At 43.8% G+C, this 20723-nt stretch overlaps 1 protein-coding gene across 3 annotated transcripts in view; it reads right to left on the bottom strand.

The window, feature by feature from the left end:
- MAPRE3 (microtubule associated protein RP/EB family member 3) overlaps positions 1-20723 on the bottom strand; it is a 176251-nt gene that overhangs the window by 65422 nt on the left and 90106 nt on the right. The window contains exon 3 of one of the 3 annotated variants that reach the window (XM_089659027.1): positions 16591-16718. The exons of 1 other annotated variant lie outside the window; for it this stretch is intronic. In XM_089659027.1, coding sequence (XP_089515153.1) covers positions 16591-16664 — 74 coding nt within the window. In that variant the 5' untranslated portion in view covers positions 16665-16718. The remainder of the gene's footprint in view (positions 1-16590; positions 16719-20723) is intronic. One more of the 3 variants, XM_089659029.1, reaches the window with a different exon arrangement.

The raw sequence follows: 20723 nt of genomic DNA, 5'->3' as shown, positions 1-20723 counted from the left end.
AGGATGAATTACTATATGGGGGATGAATTACTATGGGGGATGAATTACTATGGGGGATGAATTACTATATGGGGGATGAATTACTATATGGGGGATGAATTACTATGGGGGATGAATTACTATATGGGGGATGAATTACTATATGGGGGATGAATTACTATATGGGGGGATGAATTACTATATGGGGAATGAATTACTATATGGGGGATGAATTACTATATGGGGGATGAATTACTATATGGAGGATGAATTACTATGGGGGATGAATTACTATATGGGGGATGAATTACTATGGGGGATGAATTACTATATGGGGGATGAATTACTATAGGGGGGATGAATTACTATATGGGGGATGAATTACTATATGGGGGATGAATTACTATGGAGGATGAATTACTATAGGGGGGATGAATTACTATATGGGGGGATGAATTACTATATGGAGGATGAATTACTATATGGGGGATGAATTACTATGGGGGATGAATTACTATGGGGGATGAATTACTATATGGGGGATGAATTACTATATGGGGGATGAATTACTATATGGGGGGATGAATTACTATATGGGGAATGAATTACTATATGGGGGATGAATTACTATATGGGGGATGAATTACTATATGGAGGATGAATTACTATAGGGGGGATGAATTACTATAGGGGGGATGAATTACTATATGGGGGATGAATTACTATATGGGGGATGAAGCTAACTGCACGATCCTGTATATAGCATTAAGGTAAGAAACAATATATGCAGTGTCGGATTTGTTTTAAATGTTGCAATGGTTTTGCGGCTCCCAGTCTTTTTTTTCCCTTCGGAAACGGGTCCAAGTGGCTCTTTATGTCTTAAAAGTTGCAGACCCCTGGTATAGACCATACGTTACATTGTGCTGGGCTCTGATAGCAGAATATTACAATGTGCCGGTCCATAATACCAATATAGTACACTGTTCCAAACATTTTACACTGTGCCAGGATTTCATAGCAGTATATTACACTGTGCCAGGATTTCATAGCAGAATATTACACTGTGCTTACATTTTACACTGAGTTAGTCTATCATACATCCCATTCCACCCTGATAGTAGCATATTACAGGAGTCACAGTATGTAAACATCTCATACTAGCATGCACGTTTGCACACGTGTCCTCAATTCAGAGAGGTTATTTAGAAAGCACTAATGCAGTATTTAGGCTAATGTGTACATACAAATGAGACCTGCAGGTGGAGCTATTGCAGCAGAATATAATGTACAACGAGGTGTATGGAGTAGCTCAGCATATTGTATTCTTCTAGACATGTGAAAAGCTGCAAACTCAAAAACAGCCACTAGATGGAGCTGGTTGTAAAAGCAAATATACCCTCTCCTGCCACTTTATTAGGTACACCTGTTCCATTGTTTAGTAACACAAATTGCTAATCAGCCAATCACATTGCAGCAACTCAATGCATTTAGGCATCTAGATGTTGTAAAGATGACTAGATGAAGTTCAAACCCAGCATCAGATTGGGGAAGAAAGGGGATTTAAGTGACTTTGAATGCGGCATGGTTGTCGGTGCCAGACGGGCTGGTCTGACCCCGGACCCTGCATTCACTATATCCGCTCTTCCCAGACCCTGCATTCACTATATCCGCTCTCCCCGGACCCCGCATTCACTATATCCGCTCTTCCCAGACCCTGCATTCATTATATCCGGTCTCCCCAGACCCTGCATTCACTATATCTGCTCTCCCCGGAGCCTGCATCCACTATATCTGGTCTCCCCGGACCCTGCATTCACTATATCCGATCTCCCCGGACCCTGCATTCACTATATCCGGTCTCCCCGGACCCCGCATTCACTATATCCGGTCTCCCCGGAGCCTGCATCCACTATATCTGGTCTCCCCGGACCCCGCATTCATTATATCCGGTCTCCCCGGACCCTGCATTCACAATATCTGGTCTCCCCGGAGCCTGCATCCACTATATCTGGTGTCCACGGACCCTGCATTCACTATATCCGGTCTCCCCGGACCCTGCATTCACTATATCCACTCTCCCCAGACCCTGCATTCACTATATCCGATCTCCCCGGACCCTGCATTCACTATATCCGGTCTCCCCGGACCCTGCATTTACTATATCCGGTCTCCCCGGACCCTACATTCACTATATCCGGTCTCCCCGGACCCTGCATTCACTATATCCGGTCTCCCCGGACCCTGCATTCACTATATCTGGTCTCCCCGGACCCTGCATTCACTATATCTGGCCTCCCCGGACCCTGCATTCACTATATCTGCTCTCCCCGGACCCTGCATTCACTATATCCGGTCTCCCCGGACTCTGCATTCACTATATCTGCTCTCCCTGGATCCTGCATTCACTATATCCGGTCTCCCCGGACTCTGCATTCACTATATCTGCTCACCCCGAACCCTGCATTCACTATATCCGGTCTCCCCGGATCCTGCATTCACTATATCTGGTCACCCCGAACCCTGCATTCACTATATCCGGTCTCCCCGGATCCTGCATTCACTATATCTGGTCACCCCGGACCCTGCATTCACTATATCCGGTCTCCCAGGACCCTGCATTCACTATATCCGGTCACCCCGGACCCTGCATTCACTATATCCGGTCTCCCAGGACCCTGCATTCACTATATCCGGTCTCCCCGGATCCTGCATTCACTATATCTGGTCACCCCGGACCCTGCATTCACTATATCCGGTCTCCCCGGATCCTGCATTCACTATATCTGGTCACCCCGGACCCTGCATTCACTATATCTGGTCTCCCAGGACCCTGCATTCACTATATCTGGTCTCCCACAGTACACAAAACATGGAAATGCAATTATTTTCGTAAATATAAACTGCTAAATACCTTTTCTCATCGGCAGTATATAGCAGTCATGTGACTTCTATCAGTGTCCAGCAGAGCACTGGTTAAAACATGTAAGAGGAGTTTTCATTCTCCCCATGAGGCTGCAGGACCCATGACCTCTGTCTGGACAATACTGATTGGTCCTCTGCTGTTCATATGCACCCTCCCTAGAAAAAAAAAATTATCTAGCAACACACACCAAACTGAGCATGTACAGCTTGCCCTCAAGGCTCTGTTCTATCAGCAGATGGATTGGGGACAGTAAAAGATGGGGAACATCAGAGAAGACAGGATCAAAAATTTTTTTTACACAATGCAGAGTATTAAACCCTTAGGTTCCACAGTTTGTATGTGCAGTAAATCATGCTTGTTATACTGACTGATTTTACTGTTGTGGGTTTAGGAACACTTTAACCTAAAGTTTATTCTGCTTATATTTTGTCTTCCCTGGTTCTCCCCCCCCCCCTCCCCCCTTTATCATCATGCTAATAATGTTTTTAAATAAACTTGTTATCATTACATAATCACTAGGTCTCTGCGCCTCTCTAAAAGATGCAGTCAGATCATGGCTGGTGGGAGGGGACAGCAGAGTGCTGTACACAGCCTCCTGAAAACATAACAGCACTCTGCCTCTGTACTCCTCCTAGGAGCCCTGAATCCTGATGCAAGTAATGGGCTGGCTCTTGAGAGGAGTTATGTAAATATGAAAATGCCTTGATGGGTGGCCATATGCAGTGCTGGAATAGTGGTCCCAGGAGACGCCAGGGGTCTTGACGGGGGACTTAAGTGAGTTTGCTTCTCGAGGGAAGGTAAAATAAAAACTCTGCAGGATGGGTTAAAGGAAAAGGAAGGGAATATATTGCCCATAGTGAGGCTTTAATTTTTATGGGAACAAGTGTCCTCACTGAGAGATTTCCTCTCTGTTCTTGTTCTGGTGGCAACTCAAAATTTTGGATTTCCCATCACTGTCCATTTCAGTGACAATGGCCACCAGGACATATAGAGAGGGTGACTCCCCCCCCCCAGAAGGGACACAAATACCTAAAAGCCCCATATACTTAGCTGAACCAGTCACGTGACTGTCATGTGATATGTATACCTCCTACTGGCTAACAGTGTCCATGGGTAGGTGCTCACAGGATTCCCAAGACTTCCACCAGCGGTGGTGCCATGATGTCACGATGAGACGAGGCAGCAGGACAAAATTGGCAGGTCAAGGCTACAGCAGTAGATCATGGCTCTGCGGACTCCAGTATGTAATTACAGGGTGTTACAATATCCAGCAATAGAAATTAGTAACTGGAGGAGTGTTTGCTGAGAGATGGACTTTAGAAGAGGTGGGCCATGAAAGATCGCAGCATTTCTAAGCACGCGCTTCTATCTGCATCGACCAGCTGTGGGTGAATCTGCAATCTAAACGTCACAAACAGAAATCATTCCTTCAATTTCTTCAGGGTATAAATAACCTAATTATTCACAGCACTCACAACCCATCAGGCATTTTACTGACACGTTTCACAGTGTTTGCTGACAGATGGACTTTACTGACGAATTTCGCACAAAACTAGAAAATAATCTCAAAACACATCAACAAATGATTTTTGGCTGAAATCCTGGCTCCATGTGTCCCTGCACACACTGTAGGTGTCAGGAATGGACTCACCACAGGTGGTGCTGGGGTTCACCTGCCTTGTGGGCTGCAGTACCAGTGCTGGCCAGAGGGTGCTCTCAGCAGCCAGAATCTCACTCCTGCAATCAAGCCATCACCTGAGGCTGACTGCAGGAGGTGTATTTAAGCAATGGCCAGGCTTGCAGTCAGTGCCTTGGTGTATTGTGCCCATGAGCCCCTGTGCCTGATCCTGTCATCTGCCTTCCTGATCCCCCTGCCTGACTCCTGACTTTGATAGAACTCTGCTTGCACCGACCCCGGCTATTCCTGACCACTCTCCAACCTGCTCCTTTGGTACCTTGTCTGCCTGATTGTTCCTGACCCGGCCCGTCTGACTACGCTCTGCCTGCTCCTTTGTGTCTTGTCTGCCCGATGGTTCCTGACCCGGCCCGCCTGACCACTCCATCTCACCAGCCCTGACTGCTCTTGTCTGTGTACATTCCGTTATCAGTTGGAGGTTTGGTTTTGTTATATTGTGCGTTTTATATTTGTGTATAGCCTTTAATAAATTATATTGTTACACCATACTTGAGCTTGCGTTTCCCTGTGTCAGTTCACACATCTCTGGTCATACCGGGAGCCCTGACAGTAGGCTACTGCACTCCTGGCTTATAGAAAGGACCAGATAGCTGCACTACTAAGTCCAGAAGACTATTAGCCACTGCAGGCATAGGGACTGGTGAGAGCACAGGCTCTCATTGCTGACATTAAGAATACTTCATGTCATCGTTGGAGCTTCTTGGTGGGTCTTGGCTGGTTGCTTCATATGGCAAACAGAAGTCAGAAAACAGACACTCAGGAACTCCTGAAGGTTGGCTGTTCATTCTTCCTCCAGTAACAGGTCCCACTTTCAGCGGGTAAAATAAGTATTGAACACGTCACCATTTTTCTCAGTAAATGTATTACTAAAGGTGCATTTGACATGAAATTTTCATGTCGGTAACCCCCCATGCAATCCATACAAAAGAAACCAAAACAAATAAGTTCAGAAATTAAGTTATGTGTAATAAAATGGAATGACATCGGGAAAAAGTATTGAACACATGAAAAAAGGAAGGTGCAAAAAGGCATGGAAAGCCAAGCTGATATCTATCAGTAATTAGAAAGCAAGCCCCTTGTCAATGCAAATTAATATAAGCTGGTTCAGACTCAACTGATGGCCTATAAAAAGGTACAGTTGCAAGAAAAAGTATGTGAACCCCTTGGGATTACGTGGAGTTTTGCATGAATTGGGCATAAAATGTGCTCTGAACTTCATCTAAGTCACAACAATAGAAGAACACAGTCTGCTGAACATAATACTACACAAACATTAGATGTTGCCATGGTTTAATTGCACATAACATGTAAACATTCACAGTGCAGGGAGAAAAAAGTATGTGAACCTTTGGACTTAATAACTGGTTGACCCTCCTTTGGCAGCAATAACCTCAACCAAACGTTTCCTGTAGTTGCAGATCAGACCTGCACAACAATCTGGATTCATTTTGTAACACTCCTCTTCACAAAACTGTTTCAGTGTAGCAATATTCTTGGGATGTCTGGTGTGAATCGCTTTCTTAAGGTCATGCCACAGCATTTCAATCGGGTTGAGGTCAGGACTCTGACTGGGCCACTCCAGAAGGCGTATTCTGTGCTGTTGCAGCCATTGTTTTGTTGAATGACTTGTATGCTTTGGGTCATAGTCCTGTTGCATCACCCATCCTCTGTGGAGCTTCAGTTGGCGGACAGATGGTCGTACGTTTTCCTGCAAAATGTCTTGATAAACTCTGGAATTCATTTTCCCATCAATGACAACAATCCGTCCAGGCCCTGAGGCAGCAAAGCGGCTCCAAACCATGATGCTCCCTCCGCCATGTTTCACAGTAGGGATGAGGTTTTGATGTTGATGTGCTGTGCCTTTTTTTCTCCACACATAGTGTTGTGTGTTCTTCCCAAACAACTCAATCTTGGTTTCATCTGTCCACAGTATATTTTGCCAGTAGTGCTGTGGAACATCCAGGTGCTCTTTTGCAAACTTCAAACGTGCTGCAATATTCTTTTTGGACAGCAATGGCTTCCTCCGTGGTGTCCTCCCATGTACTCCATTCTTGTTTAATGTTTTCCTTATTGTAGATGTGTCAACAAAAATGTTAGCATGTGCCAGAGATTTCTGTAGGTCTTTAGCTGACACTCTGGGATTCTTCTTTACCTCATGCAGCATTCTGCGCTGTGCTCTTGCAGGCATTTTTACAGGACGACCACGCCTTGGGAGAGTAGCAACAGTGCTAAACTTTCTCCATTTGTAGACAGTCTGTCTTACCGTGGACACATGAACATCAAGGCTTTTGGAGATACTTTTGTAACCCTTTCCAGCTTCATGCAAGTCAACAATTCTTGATCGTAGGTCTTCTGAGAGCTCTTTTCTGCGAGGCATGGTTCACATCAGACAGTGCTTCTTGAAACCAGTGAACCCAAAACAGGTGTGTGTTTTTTAAGGGCAGGACAGCTGTCAGCAACACATCCAATATCATCACACTGATTGGAGTCAAGGTTGGCTCACTCTTGGCTCCAATTAGCTCTGGGAGAAATCATTAAGCTAGGGCCTCACATACTTTTTCCTCCCTGCACTGTGAATGTTTACATGTTATGTGCAATTAAACCATGGCAACATCTAATGTTTGTGTAGTATTATGTTCAGCAGACTGTGTTCTTCTATTGTTGTGACTTAGATGACGTTCAGAGCACATTTTATGACCAATTCATGCAAAACTCCACGTAATCCCAAGGGGTTCACATACTTTTTCTTGCAACTGTAGACCCAATAAATCCAGACAGCAGGGAGGAAGGTTTTGATCCAGGCAGCGGTTTCTCAAGAAGATCTACCAGGGTCAAGACTGGCCAGGTGGCAACCTTAATGCTGTAGCATTAACAGCACCATTGACTGTAAATCTCTTAACTAAATATTCTGTATGGGCGTCTACAATTTTTCGGCCATATAGGTAGGTGTGTTGGGCAGATGTCTACAGATTTTTTTCCATATACACTGTGTGCACAATTAGGCAAGATTTATTTTTGAGGACTCATTCCATTACTGAACTACAGTGCTCTCGGTCAAATCAAAATGTTAATAAACCTCAAACCTGAATATTTAGGAAATATAATGGCTTTCTTAGGAGAATATCGATGTGTGCACAATTACTGGGCAACTATTAGTGTGCAACTAAATGAAAAACAAACATTTTCCCATTTCACTTATTTATATTCATCTGTTAAAGTGAGAAAAAAACAACTCAAAATTTACAAATAAACACATGGTCTGATGCTGCCACATGGTTGTGTACCGCAGTTTAAAGATGTGAAAGGCCTGAGCATTGAATGAACAGTGTAAAGCAAGACACCTCTCCCTGGGGGATAACGACATCTGTAGGATTTTGATATACACATGCACATTTCCTATGTGCGGTCGGTGAGTGCGCATTTCTGCCATTTTTCCGGATCACTATAAGCTGTGTCCTTCACATTCACGGACCAATTATTATTTATGGATCAAACTTTTTATATCGAACTTTATATCGAACTTTTTATTCTGCCTTCTTAGCGCTGCACTTTATTTTACTGTTTAGAAAGGTGTACAGTTTTCCTTCACCGTAAATCTCTCATTTAAGAAGGGCCCACAAGTTCTCAGTAGGGTTTAGGTTAGGTTTTATCTTTAAGGCCTTTACTGGTTAGCCACACAGTGGGGTACTTTGATGCCTGCGATGGAGCATTCTCCTGCATAAATATCATGGTCTTCTTGAAAGATGCACTTTCTAGTACCACTGCTTGAAGAAAGTGTCTTCTAAAAACTGGCAGTAGGTTTGGGAGTTTGATTTTGAGTCCATCTTGAACCCAAAAAGGTCCAACCAGCTCATCTTTAACCACTTGCCTACCAGGCACTTATACCCCCTTATTTACCAGGCCAATTTTCAGCTTTCAGCGCTGCCGCACTTTGATTGACAATTGCGCGGTCATGCAACATTGTACCCATATGAAATTTTGATCATTTTTTTCTCACAAATAGAGCTTTCTTTTGGTGGTATTTAATCGCCACTGGGCGCTTTACTTTTTGCGCTATAAAAAAAAAATGCAAAAAATTTGAAGAAAAAAAAAAGTTTCTTTGTTTCTATTAGAACATTTTTCAAACAGGTATTTTTTCTCCTTCACTGATGTGCGTTGATGAGGCAGCACTGATGGGCACTGATAGGTGGCACTGATAGGCAGCACTGAAGGGCACTGATAGGCAGCACTAATGAGGTGGCACGGATAGGCGGCACTGATAGACAGCACTAATGAGGTGGCACGGATAGGCGGCACTGATAGACAGCACTAATGAGGTGTCACGGATAGGCGGCACTAATATGCAGCACTGATAGGCAGCACTGATAGGTGACACTGATGATGGGTACTGATAGACGGCACTGACTGGCATCACTGCTGGGCACTGACTGGCGGCACTGACTGGCACAACCCCTGGGCACTGACTGGTGGCACTGACTGGCAGCACTGCTGGGCTGCACTGGTGGGTGGCACTGGTGGGCAGCACAGGTGGGTGGGCACAGGTGGGTGGCACTGGTGGGCACAGGTGGGTGGGCACAGGTGGGTGGCACTGGTGGGCACAGGTGGGTGGCACTTCTGGGCACAGGTGTGTGACACTGCAGAGTGGCACAGGTGGGTGCACTGCTGGGCACAGGTGGGTGATCTGCTGGGCACAGGTGGGCGGAGCTACTGGGCACACTGCTGGACACAGGTGGGCGGAACTTGCGGGTGGCACTGCTGGGCACCGATCATCAGGGCACTGATCATCAGTGCCCTGATGATCGGTGCCGATCCCCGCTCTGACAACTGCCGGTTCTCGGCAGTACTTTCCTCACGATCTGACAGCGTGAGGAAAGTGCAGCCGAGAACCGGCACTTGCATTTCCCTCTGATCAGCGTGTCATTGGACACCGCTGATCACGTGGTAAAAGGCCGCTGTGATTGGCCTTTTACCACATCACGTGATCAGCTGTGTCCATAGGACACAGCGATCACGGAGATCGCCGGGTGCGCGCCCCCTGGGGCGTGCAGGAGAGTGCGTTCTTGGAGGACGTCATATGACGTCCACTCAGAACTGGCCGGCCGCAGTGCAGCCGTCATTCGGCTATCTGCGGTCGGCAGGTAGTTAATAATAATAACCCATACTAGTTCTTCACCTCCGGAGTCGTTACTCTGCATGTTACTGATCCAGCCACGGGCCCATCCATCTCATCCCTCAAGAGTTACTCTCATCTCATCAGTCCATAAAACCTTTGAAAAATCTGTCTTCAGATATTTCTTGGTCCAGTCTTAATGTTTCAATGTCTTTGTCTTGTTGGTGGTCGGGTTTCACCCTTCCGTACTTAGGCCATATCTCTGAGCACTGAACAACTTGTACTTCTGGGCATTCGAGGGAAAAGAAGCTGTCTAATAAGTATAATTATGCACACCTTGATAATAGGGTGTTGATCTATTAGGCCACACCCTCCCTCATTATGCAAATACACATCACCTAATATTCTTAAATCCAATAAGCATTCAAGATCATACAGCTTTCAGATGGACAATATGCATACAAATGATGATTTGGTCAAAATACTCACTTGCCTAATAATTGTGCACACAGTGTAGTGTATTGTAGGAACTGAATATTGGGAAAATACTTGATGAACTTGCTCCCAAGTGATCCTTCCTTCATAGGTTTAAATAATTGAAACTTTTGTGATTGTCCCCTAGAAGTGTCTGCAATTGCTCCTCTACGACCAGCAAAAAATCCGATCTTATCATAAACGCACAAAAGAATGATTTGAACAGAAGTTGTAGGGAAACACAGACAGAGCTTGTTTCCAAAACTGATAAACCATGCCTACGGTTTGCGAATGGCAAGGCACATGCGCTTCACATTCCATCCCAACACATAGGCACACCAAGTCTGCATAGAGCTGGGCATAAGAGATGCTAAATGCATACAACACCATCATGCCAAACATTTGGAAAACGACCAGAATGCATTAAAGCAAATTTCCTTCTGCAGAACTTTAGAGCAGCAGCAAATCAGCCAATACAGACAACTGCAACTGAGCAATGTGCCAGTCCTTTGCTGCATACAAACATGATCACAGGAAAGACTATGGACAAGCACAGAAAATAGAAGCAAGACACTTCGACCGATGATGCGAAACAGAAAATGACAAAGCACACAGGGGGTCCAAGCAAACAGACAGACATCAGATTCACAGCTGTTGAGGAGAACCACCCGGAGATCTAAGAGGTCAAGAAAACCATCGACTAATAATCTTGGCAGGAACAAACCAGCTGTCTCCCAATCATTCTGTTTTTTTCCTGTAGACCTAGAATACAATTCCGGGACTATAAAGATCTATATATTTTTCAACAAGTATACCACTGCTACAAATCAGTCCAAGTGTTCCTGAACATAAATATGACTCACAAACCAAAAATCGGTCCATTTGGTTAAATCAATCCAAAGAAAAAACAAGTACTTGATTAAAGTATAAGTAAATCTTTGTATAGTTTTGGCTAGAGTAGAGGAGGGTTTACCCACTCCCCCATCGGGTTATTTTTTGCTGTCTGTATTGCTGCTAGGGAGATACCTTTTAATGTCCTGGCGTAAACATGCAACAGAAAGTGAGTGGAAATCTTCCTAAAGTGATAGGAATTCTACTCTTGGACATCAAATTATTTCTCTCTAATTGTCCCACCTCTTGCTATCATGACAACTCTACATTTTAGGATTTCCTATTACTTTTTGTTTTAGTGACAGTGGTCACCTGGACAAATAAAAGGATGAATCTACCGAATAGGGGTTACAGGCAGCAATAAAACTTGACGACGATCTTGGTAACCAAGATTAACCAAGGTCCAACCCTACCCTACTAATCTAGAAAAAACATTTTGTTTTTACATACACTTTAAGTCCATCTGGGTGCTTATGTACAGAAAAACTACAACAATCTGATCAAGCCAATGTTCAGAAAGAGACAGACGCAGCTCATACCAACCCAGAGACTGTAGAGAGTAGCCTCAGACCAATCTGACCAAGCCAAAGTTCAGAAAGGGATAGACGCCGCTCATACCAACCCAGAGACTGTAGAGAGTGGCCTCAGACCAATCTGACCAAGCCAAAGTTCAGAAAGGGATAGACGCCGCTCATACCAACCCAGAGACTGTAGAGAGTGGCCTCAGACCAATCTGACCAAGCCAAAGTTCAGAAAGGGATAGACGCCGCTCATACCAACCCAGAGAGTGTAGAGAGTGGCCTCAGACCAATCTGACCAAGCCAAAGTTCAGAAAGGGATAGACGCCGCTCATACCAACCCAGAGAGTGTAGAGAGTGGCCTCAGACCAATCTGACCAAGCCAAAGTTCAGAAAGGGATAGACGCCGCTCATACCAACCCAGAGACTGTAGAGAGTGGCCTCAGACCAATCTGACCAAGCCAAAGTTCAGAAAGGGATAGACGCCGCTCATACCAACCCAGAGAGTGTAGAGAGTGGCCTCAGACCAATCTGACCAAGCCAAAGTTCAGAAAGGGATAGACGCCGCTCATACCAACCCAGAGAGTGTAGACAGTGGCCTCAGACCAATCTGACCAAGCCAAAGTTCAGAAAGGGATAGACGCCGCTCATACCAACCCAGAGACTGTAGAGAGTGGCCTCAGACCAATCTGACCAAGCCAAAGTTCAGAAAGGGATAGACGCCGCTCATACCAACCCAGAGACTGTAGAGAGTGGCCTCAGACCAATCTGACCAAGCCAAAGTTCAGAAAGGGATAGACGCCGCTCATACCAACCCAGAGACTGTAGAGAGTGGCCTCAGACCAATCTGACCAAGCCAAAGTTCAGAAAGGGATAGACGCCGCTCATACCAACCCAGAGAGTGTAGAGAGTGGCCTCAGACCAATCTGACCAAGCCAAAGTTCAGAAAGGGATAGACGCCGCTCATACCAACCTAGAGAGTGTAGAGAGTGGCCTCAGACCAATCTGACCAAGCCAAAGTTCAGAAAGGGATAGACGCCGCTCATACCAACCCAGAGAGTGTAGAGAGTGGCCTCAGATCAATCTGACCAAGCCAAAGTTCAGAAAGAGACAGACGCCGCTCATACCAACCCAGAGACTGTAGAGAGTGGCCTCAGACCAATCTGACCAAGCCAAAGTTCAGAAAGGGATAGACGCCGCTCATACCAACCCAGAGAGTGTAGAGAGTGGCCTCAGACCAATCTGACCAAGCCAATGTTCAGAAAGAGATAGACACCACTCATACCAACCCAGAGAGTGTAGAGAGTGGCCTCAGACCAATCTGACCAAGCCAATGTTCAGAAAGGGATAGACGCCGCTCATACCAACCCAGAGAGTGTAGAGAGTGGCCTCAGACCAATCTGACCAAGCCAATGTTCAGAAAGGGATAGACGCCGCTCATACCAACCCAGAGAGTGTAGAGAGTGGCCTCAGACCAATTTGACCAAGCCAGTTGGGTGGATCTCAAAAGGTAAACCTCCAGATCAACTCAGTCTGACTATTCCTGAACAAGTAAAGTACCAAAACCTGAACACACCAGGCAGAGTGTTCTTTGGTATATAAAAATACCATTCCCCAAACAAGTCTTTCCATGTGTTCCTGAAGATACTTATTACAGCTCAGTGATTAAACCAATCCAATAATATTTCAATTGGTACATTACCAAAATAATTAAAAAAAATGTTTTGGCATTTCTGAACATAAATACAGCTCACAGACCAAGTCAGTCAAGGTGTTGGTTGGTTGTTACAACACAACCCCAAGTTCAAGTTCACCTAGTTGGTTTTTCACAGCTGCTACTGTATCTTTCTTGGTGTCCCCCAACAGGTTTCAAACAACCTTCTGACCAAGTCACTCTAGGTGCTCCTCATCAGTTATGGTATATCTCCCTGATATATTCCAAGTATTCCTGAACAGGTTTAGTACCTTTACCAGAACAAGTATGTCTGGGTATTCAAAACAGGTAATCGTACTACTACCAGAACAAGGCAGGCTGGTTTTCCCTGAACAGATGTATTGTAGCACTTTCCTGATTAGGTATAAAAAGCACTACCTGAACAAGTTAACCTGGGTGTTCCCAAACAGTTATAGTTAACAGTTATACCACTGCCAAAACCAATCAGGGTATAAGGGTATTCCTCAACAAATACAATACAGTTTCTTAGGAGGACTGTTTGTTCAAAATGGATCTTTCTGAAGCAACTGCAATAGTTTCTTCTAGATAATTAGTGTTCAGATCTCCTGTTGTCTACAGCCAGCTTGAGTAATGCAGGCCATACATAGGTCGAATTCTGAAAGAATTTTCTTTCGTAAATCGTAACTAAGAATTTTTGTTTGAATTTCAGACCATTACTGGGCCTCAACATCAGCTGATTTTTGTGCGGACATTGAATTTGAGTGATCGGGCATAATAAAAGTTTGTTCGTTTTTCAAAAAATTTCTAATCAATGATGGGAGAATCATGCGATAAATATAATGAAAAAAGAAATGAGCATGAGCTGTGACCTGGAATGAAAAGAAGATTCCTCTCCACGAAAATTATTTTCTGTAGCATCAAGGGGTGAAATTGAAGGCAGGCCATACATGGGTCAAAGTCTGAACTATTTTTTTTTAGAAAACTGGAAATTTTGTGTTTTGTAATCCGATGGTACCACCACTGATTTCGAAATATGACCAACCAAGCCTTCAAATTCACCTCATGTTGCTACAGAATAGAATGTTCATGGCTGTGAATCTTCTTTTCTTTCCAGGTCTCAGCTCATGCTCATTTCTTTTTCGATCATATTTTTTTCACGAATCTCCCATCATTGATTAGAAATTTGTTCATTTTTTAAAAAATTTTCATTATGTCCGATCACTCAAATTCAGTGGCTGCACGAAAATTGGTCGATGCTGCAGCCCACTAATGGAGTGAAATTCGAATGGAAATTCTTAGTTACAATTTTTCAAAAGAAAATTCTTTCAGAATTAGACCTATGCAGAAGGCTTGGTTGGGCAAATTTCAAAATCAATGGTGGCACCATAGTATTACAAAATGCACAAAATTTCTGATGTTCTAAAGAAAATTTGTTTGGAATTCGACCCATGTATGGCCTGCATGAGCCTGGGTTTTCTGAACAGGTATAATCGTTTTCTGACCAAGCCACTCAAGAGTTCTTGAAGAGGTTTCAAATACTGACACCTGATTAAGTCGGTCTGGGGGTTCCTAAACAAGTAAGGTAGAGCTCTACCACCAAGCAGAGGGTGGCAACTAAGTGCAGTATATTGGAAAATACTTTATTAAAAATCACACGTGGCAACTCACAAGATGCATAAGGATAAAAGCATGTAATTCACCCAGTGTGGTTTGCGGTTGAGCCTCAGTTTGCCTTCAGGAGCCATGGAGCAGATGTGGCTGTCAGGAGCTGTGTAGGACACCAGAAACAAAACTGGAAATCCTGGAGCCACCATGAAGCACATAGACAGCGCAAGACTAGAATGATGTCACATCTGGGGGAGGGGGGGCGCAGCATGGGGAGCGTGGCTACACGTTTTAGAATGTAACTGCTCCTTTTTCACGCTTGTGGCTCTTACAACTTGTGATTTTTAATAAAGCCTTTTCCTATATACTACACTTAGTTGGTGCCAACTGCTGTTTCTTTTATAAATTGCAGAGATTACTTCAGTCTCACTGAGGAGCAGCCACAGATATCTTTGAACCTATGGACTTGTTAGTATAATCCTACACCCCCACAGCATATTTATGTGCATGATTATGTTGTAGTTTAGCTTCATCCCTATTGATAATTCCCTGAAGAGGTAATGTACTGCCCACCAAGTCAGTCTGGTGTTCCTGAACAAGTAAAGTACAACTCTCCCACAAAGTCATTCTGTGTGTTCCTGATAACTCTCCCACCACATTACCCGACAAGCTTCTGAACAGCCATCAAGACTGATACCCGATCATGTCTGTCCAAGTTTTCCTCAGCTAGTTACAGGAACACGTCAGCCCCAAGTGCAGCTCTCTAAACTATGCCATTCCTCGGTCTAGTTACATGAACAAGTCAGTCCAGGTGTTGCTGAATAGGTAAAGTACAGCTCTCTCAACAAGTCTGTCTGCATGTTCCTCAACTAGCTATCTGACAAGGTCAATACAGTTCTCAAAAATGTAAACTAGAACTTTCTGAAGACGGCATTCCAAGAGTTTCTTTAACAGGCATAACATAACAAGTCAATCCAGGCATTCCTGAGCCTACCACACTAGGTGTTCCCAACAAGTCAGTCTGCATGTTCCTCAACTAGCTACCTGACAAAGTCAATGCAGGAGTTCTCGAAAATGTAAACTAGAACTTTCTGAAGATGGCATTCCAAGAGTTTCTTTAACAGGCATAACATAACAAGTCAATCCAGGCATTCCTGAGCTTACCACACTAGGTGTTCCCAACAAGTCAGTCTGCATGTTCCTCAACTAGCTACCTGACAAAGTCAATGCAGGAGTTCTCGAAAATGTAAACTAGAACTTTCTGAAGATGGCATTCCAAGAGTTTCTTTAACAGGCATAACATAACAAGTCAATCCAGGCATTCCTGAGCTTACCACACTAGGTGTTCCCAACAAGTCAGTCTGCATGTTCCTCAACTAGCTACTTGACAAAGTCAATGCAGGAGTTCCCAAAAATGTAAACTAGAACTTTCTGAAGATGCCATTCCAAGAGTTTCTTTAACAGGCATAACAAAACAAGTCAATCCAGGCATTCCCGAGCCTGCCACACTAGGTGTTCCCAAACAAATGCAATACAGTTCTCTGACCACATTACTCTGGGTGTTCCTGAACACACAGCAAACACAAGAGACCTGCAAATCTTCTGCTCCTTCTAAACACAAAGATAATACAGGAGTTCCACATAAATCAGCTGGCTATAGCTGAACACAAGCAAGTAACACACGTTCATGCAGTGCGGCTGGTTCTGAACACAGTGCACCTGACTGGTGATCCAGAAGATTTCATCCACTTTGGAAATGTATGACCGGAAGAAGATGAAGAGTGGGTGCTCATGATGATACCTGTTTGGTGACCTCCAAGCTGAGTTCTGGCACCACCCAGAGGACTCTATGGAGTTAAAAAAACAATGATGACCTACAGAACTTCAAGTAATGTCAAAAATTGCACAGCAGCTGATCTTTTCTATATTACCATTCAAAAACGGTCTATCAGAATAAAGGTTTCCAATATTTACTTCTGTTACCACAACTTCACTTTCAACATCACCACCAGAATGGGCATGGCTTAGTACCTGCTTTTGGCTAAAAATTTAACAGAAAATATATAAGAGGCTTAGTTCACATCTGGCATTGGTTTCTCCTGCTATGTGATTCTTGAGAAACATTTGACCCTTTGGTGGAAAAAAAAAAGTTATAACTTGCTGCCCTCAATATCCCAAGTATTGCCAGATACTGTAAATTTTTGAAAAATAAAAATGTAGCCATCTCAAGTCACTTATCTCATGCGCTAGCCATCAAGTTATCTGCCATGTCATTGTTTGTGTTACTATTGTAGTAATAGAGTTTTACTGTTATCAGAACAGAAATTCGATCATGAAGCAAATTTTACTGTATATTACAGGTGAAACTCAAAAAATTAGAATATGGTGCAAAAGTTAATTTATTTCCGTAATGCAACTTAAAAGGTGAAACTAATATATGAGATAGACTCATTACATGCAAAGCAAGATAGTTCAAGCCGTGATTTGTCATAATTGTGATGATTATGGTTTACAGCTCATGAAAACCCCAAATCCACAATCTCAGAAAATGAGAATATTGTGAAAAGGTGCAATATTCTCAGCTCAAAGTGTCCCACTCTAATCAGCTCATTAAGCCATAACACCTGCAAAGGGTTCCTGAGCTTTTAAATGGTCTCTCAGTCTGGTTCAGTAGGAATCACAATCATGGGAAAGACTGCTGACCTGACAGTTGTGCAGAAAACCATCATTGACACCTTCCATAAGGAGGGAAAGCCTCAAAAGGTAATTGCAAAAGAAGTTGGATGTTCCCAAAGTGCTGTATCAAAGCACATTAATAGAAAGTTATGTGGAAGGGAAAAGTGTGGAAGAAAAGGGTGCACAAGCAGCAGGGATGACTGCAGCCTAGAGAGGACTGCCAGGAAAAGGCCATTCAAAAGTGTTGAGGACTTTCACAAGGAGTGGACTGAGGCTGGAGTCAGTGCATCAAGACCCACCACACACAGATGGATCCTGGACATGGGCTTCAAATGTCATACTCATCTTGTCAAGCCGCTCCTGAACAACAAACAACGTCAGAAGCATCTTACCTGGGCTAAAGAAAAACAGACCTGGTCTGTTGCTCAGTGGTCCAAGGTCCTCTTTTCTGATGAGAGCAACTTTTGCATCTCATTTGGAAACCAAGGACCCCGAGTATGGAGGAAGAATGGAGAGGCCCAAGGACCCCGAGTATGGAGGAAGAATGGAGAGGCACAAGGACCCCGAGTATGGAGGAAGAATGGAGAGGCCCAAGGACCCCGAGTAAGGAGGAAGAATGGAGAGGCACACACTGCAAGATGCTTGAAGTCCAGTGTGAAGTTTCCACAGTCTGTGTTGATTTGGGGAGCCATGTCATCTGCTGGTGTTGGTCCACTGTGCTTCATTAAGTCCAGGGTCAATGCAGCTGTCTACCAGGAGATTTTGGAGCACTTCATGCTTCCTTCCACAGACGAGCTTTATGGGGATGCTGACTTCATTTTCCAGCAGGACTTGGCACCGCCCACACTGCCAAAAGCACCAAAACCTGGTTCAATGACCGTGGGATTACTGTGCTTGATTGGCCAGCAAACTCGCCTGACCTGAACCCCATAGAGAATCTATGGGGCATTGAGAAGAGAAAGATGAGAGACATGAGACCGAACAATGCAGAAGAGCTGAAGGCCGCTATTGAAGCATCCTGGTCTTCCATAACACCTCAGCAGTGCCACAGGCTGATAGCTTCCACGCCACGCCGCATTGAGGCAGTAATTGCTGCAAAAGGGGCCCAAACCAAGTACTGAGTACATATGCATGCTTATACTTTTCAGAGGTCCGATATTGTTCTATATACAATCCTTGTTTTATTGATTGTATGTAATATTCTCATTTTCTGAGATTGTGGATTTAGGGTTTTCATGAGCTGTAAGCCATAATCATCACAATGATGACAAATCACGGCTTGAACTATCTTGCTTTACATGTAATGAGTCTATCTCATATATTAATTTCACCTTTTAAGTTGCTGCACTGAAATAAATGAACTTTTGCACCATATTCTAATTTTTCTAGTTTCACCTGTATAGCAAATATCAGTAATTTGCCCCTTAGATCTTCCCTAATGAACGAAAGCCGGCCATACATGGATCAAAATTTGCCAGGTTAAGCCGGGAACAGACAAATTTCAATCCACGTATGGGCAGGCTTGCTGTACAGAATTTGGTTTTTTTCCTGCTTGATGAGTGCCGCCACCTACAACCGGCAGCACTGATCACTTTATTCTGATGGTAGGGAAGTCTCCTCACTGTCAGAACACAATAGCTCAGCGGGAGTGCTTTCCCCATCCAGCTTGGATGTGTGGATGGGAGAATCAGGTCATTTTTTTTCATTCAACCCACTGGTTGAAAAAAAAAAAATTACTAATGCAAGGGCTGTCTAACTCAGTGGTTCCCAACTTCAGTCCTCAAGTACCCACAACAGGCCATGTTTTGAGAATTTCCCTTAGGTAAAATAGCTGTCATAAATACCAAGCCATTGACTTTGGTTTAAAGCACCTCTGCAAGGTGAAGGAAATTTGAAAACATGACCTGTTGGGGGGAGGGTACTTGTGGCCTGAAGTTTGGATCCACTGAGCTAACTTAACGGCAACTCCTAAGAGGCCACAGGACTGCTTGCCACCTTCAGCAGAATACAGCCACCCTCTAAACAGTTTAAAGTACTCAAGCCTCCGTAGAGCAACACTTTGGCTGCCTTGAAACACTTATTGGACCAAATTTTTAGTGGGCGACCCTTACTACTTAAAATTACCTCTCATATAGAAGTTCAATGGCAGTGTGAAACCCCTCAAGGATAAAAACAGAGAACCATGTCTGTGATCAGAGAATTTAAATGGCTTTGCTTTGATCAGTAGTGCCATGCGAGAAGCAGCAGACATAGGATCTGGTCTGCAGATCTTCATAATGAAGCCCAAGAGGCTGATGTTTAGTTTGACACACCGGATTCTTCCCAAGGCTAAACTGGCAAAAACGAGCAAACTCAACATTTATTTCACTATCCTAAATATTCCCCTTGGGATGTTTCATAAACATTCTCATCTACAGAACTTTTTTTTTTAGACTGGGACACTGAAGTCATGAGTTACCGGGTTGGCCATGAAAGAATGGTCTCACCTGCAGGCCATAAAGGCATAATATGACATTGTGATGAGAACAGCAGAAACTAACTGGCACTGAGAACCATTTTTTTTTCTCAGAATTCACATCAAAAGAAGTTAGTGTTCAGGCATGCCCTACATTAACCCATAAACCTTCTCTCTAAAGCATGGGTACCCAATCTTTTGACTTTCTTGGGTCACATTATAAGAAGAGGAACTGTTTGGGGCCATACATAAAATACACTAACAATAAATATAGCTGATGAGCAGAAAAAGTTAAAGATCGCTGATATAGATAATGTACTTATCTGAGCAATAAAATTTCATTTTTTTGCAATATATTTTATTTAAAAAGTTATAGAAAGAACATAAAACTAGTGCAACATTTGACAGTTTTTTTTTATAAACTAACACATCAGTATCTGGTTGGATGGGTGGAATAGAGATTCTCAATGAATTCTCCAGGTGTTCATCCACTACCCCACTACCCAGAGACGTCACGCTGCCGGATCATGGAGGTCCGGCGGCCATTACAACTAACTGACTGGTCAATAACATTGCCAGCACAGGCTACTTGCATCTGATTGTTTACATTTCCATGTAAACTTCCTGCATCTGATTTTACATGTTCTTTTATATGTGTGTACACCTTTTTACATATTAATTTATTCGCATAATAAATCATTTATTTACTACACTATGAGAT

This window comes from Staurois parvus, unplaced genomic scaffold, assembly GCF_062004578.1.
Source record: "Staurois parvus isolate SC_StPar_1 unplaced genomic scaffold, SC_StPar_1.0 ptg001130l, whole genome shotgun sequence".
Classification (NCBI taxonomy): domain Eukaryota; kingdom Metazoa; phylum Chordata; class Amphibia; order Anura; family Ranidae; genus Staurois; species Staurois parvus.
Note: the sequence above shows the minus strand (reverse complement) of the source record. Positions and strands in the feature narration are given on the sequence as shown.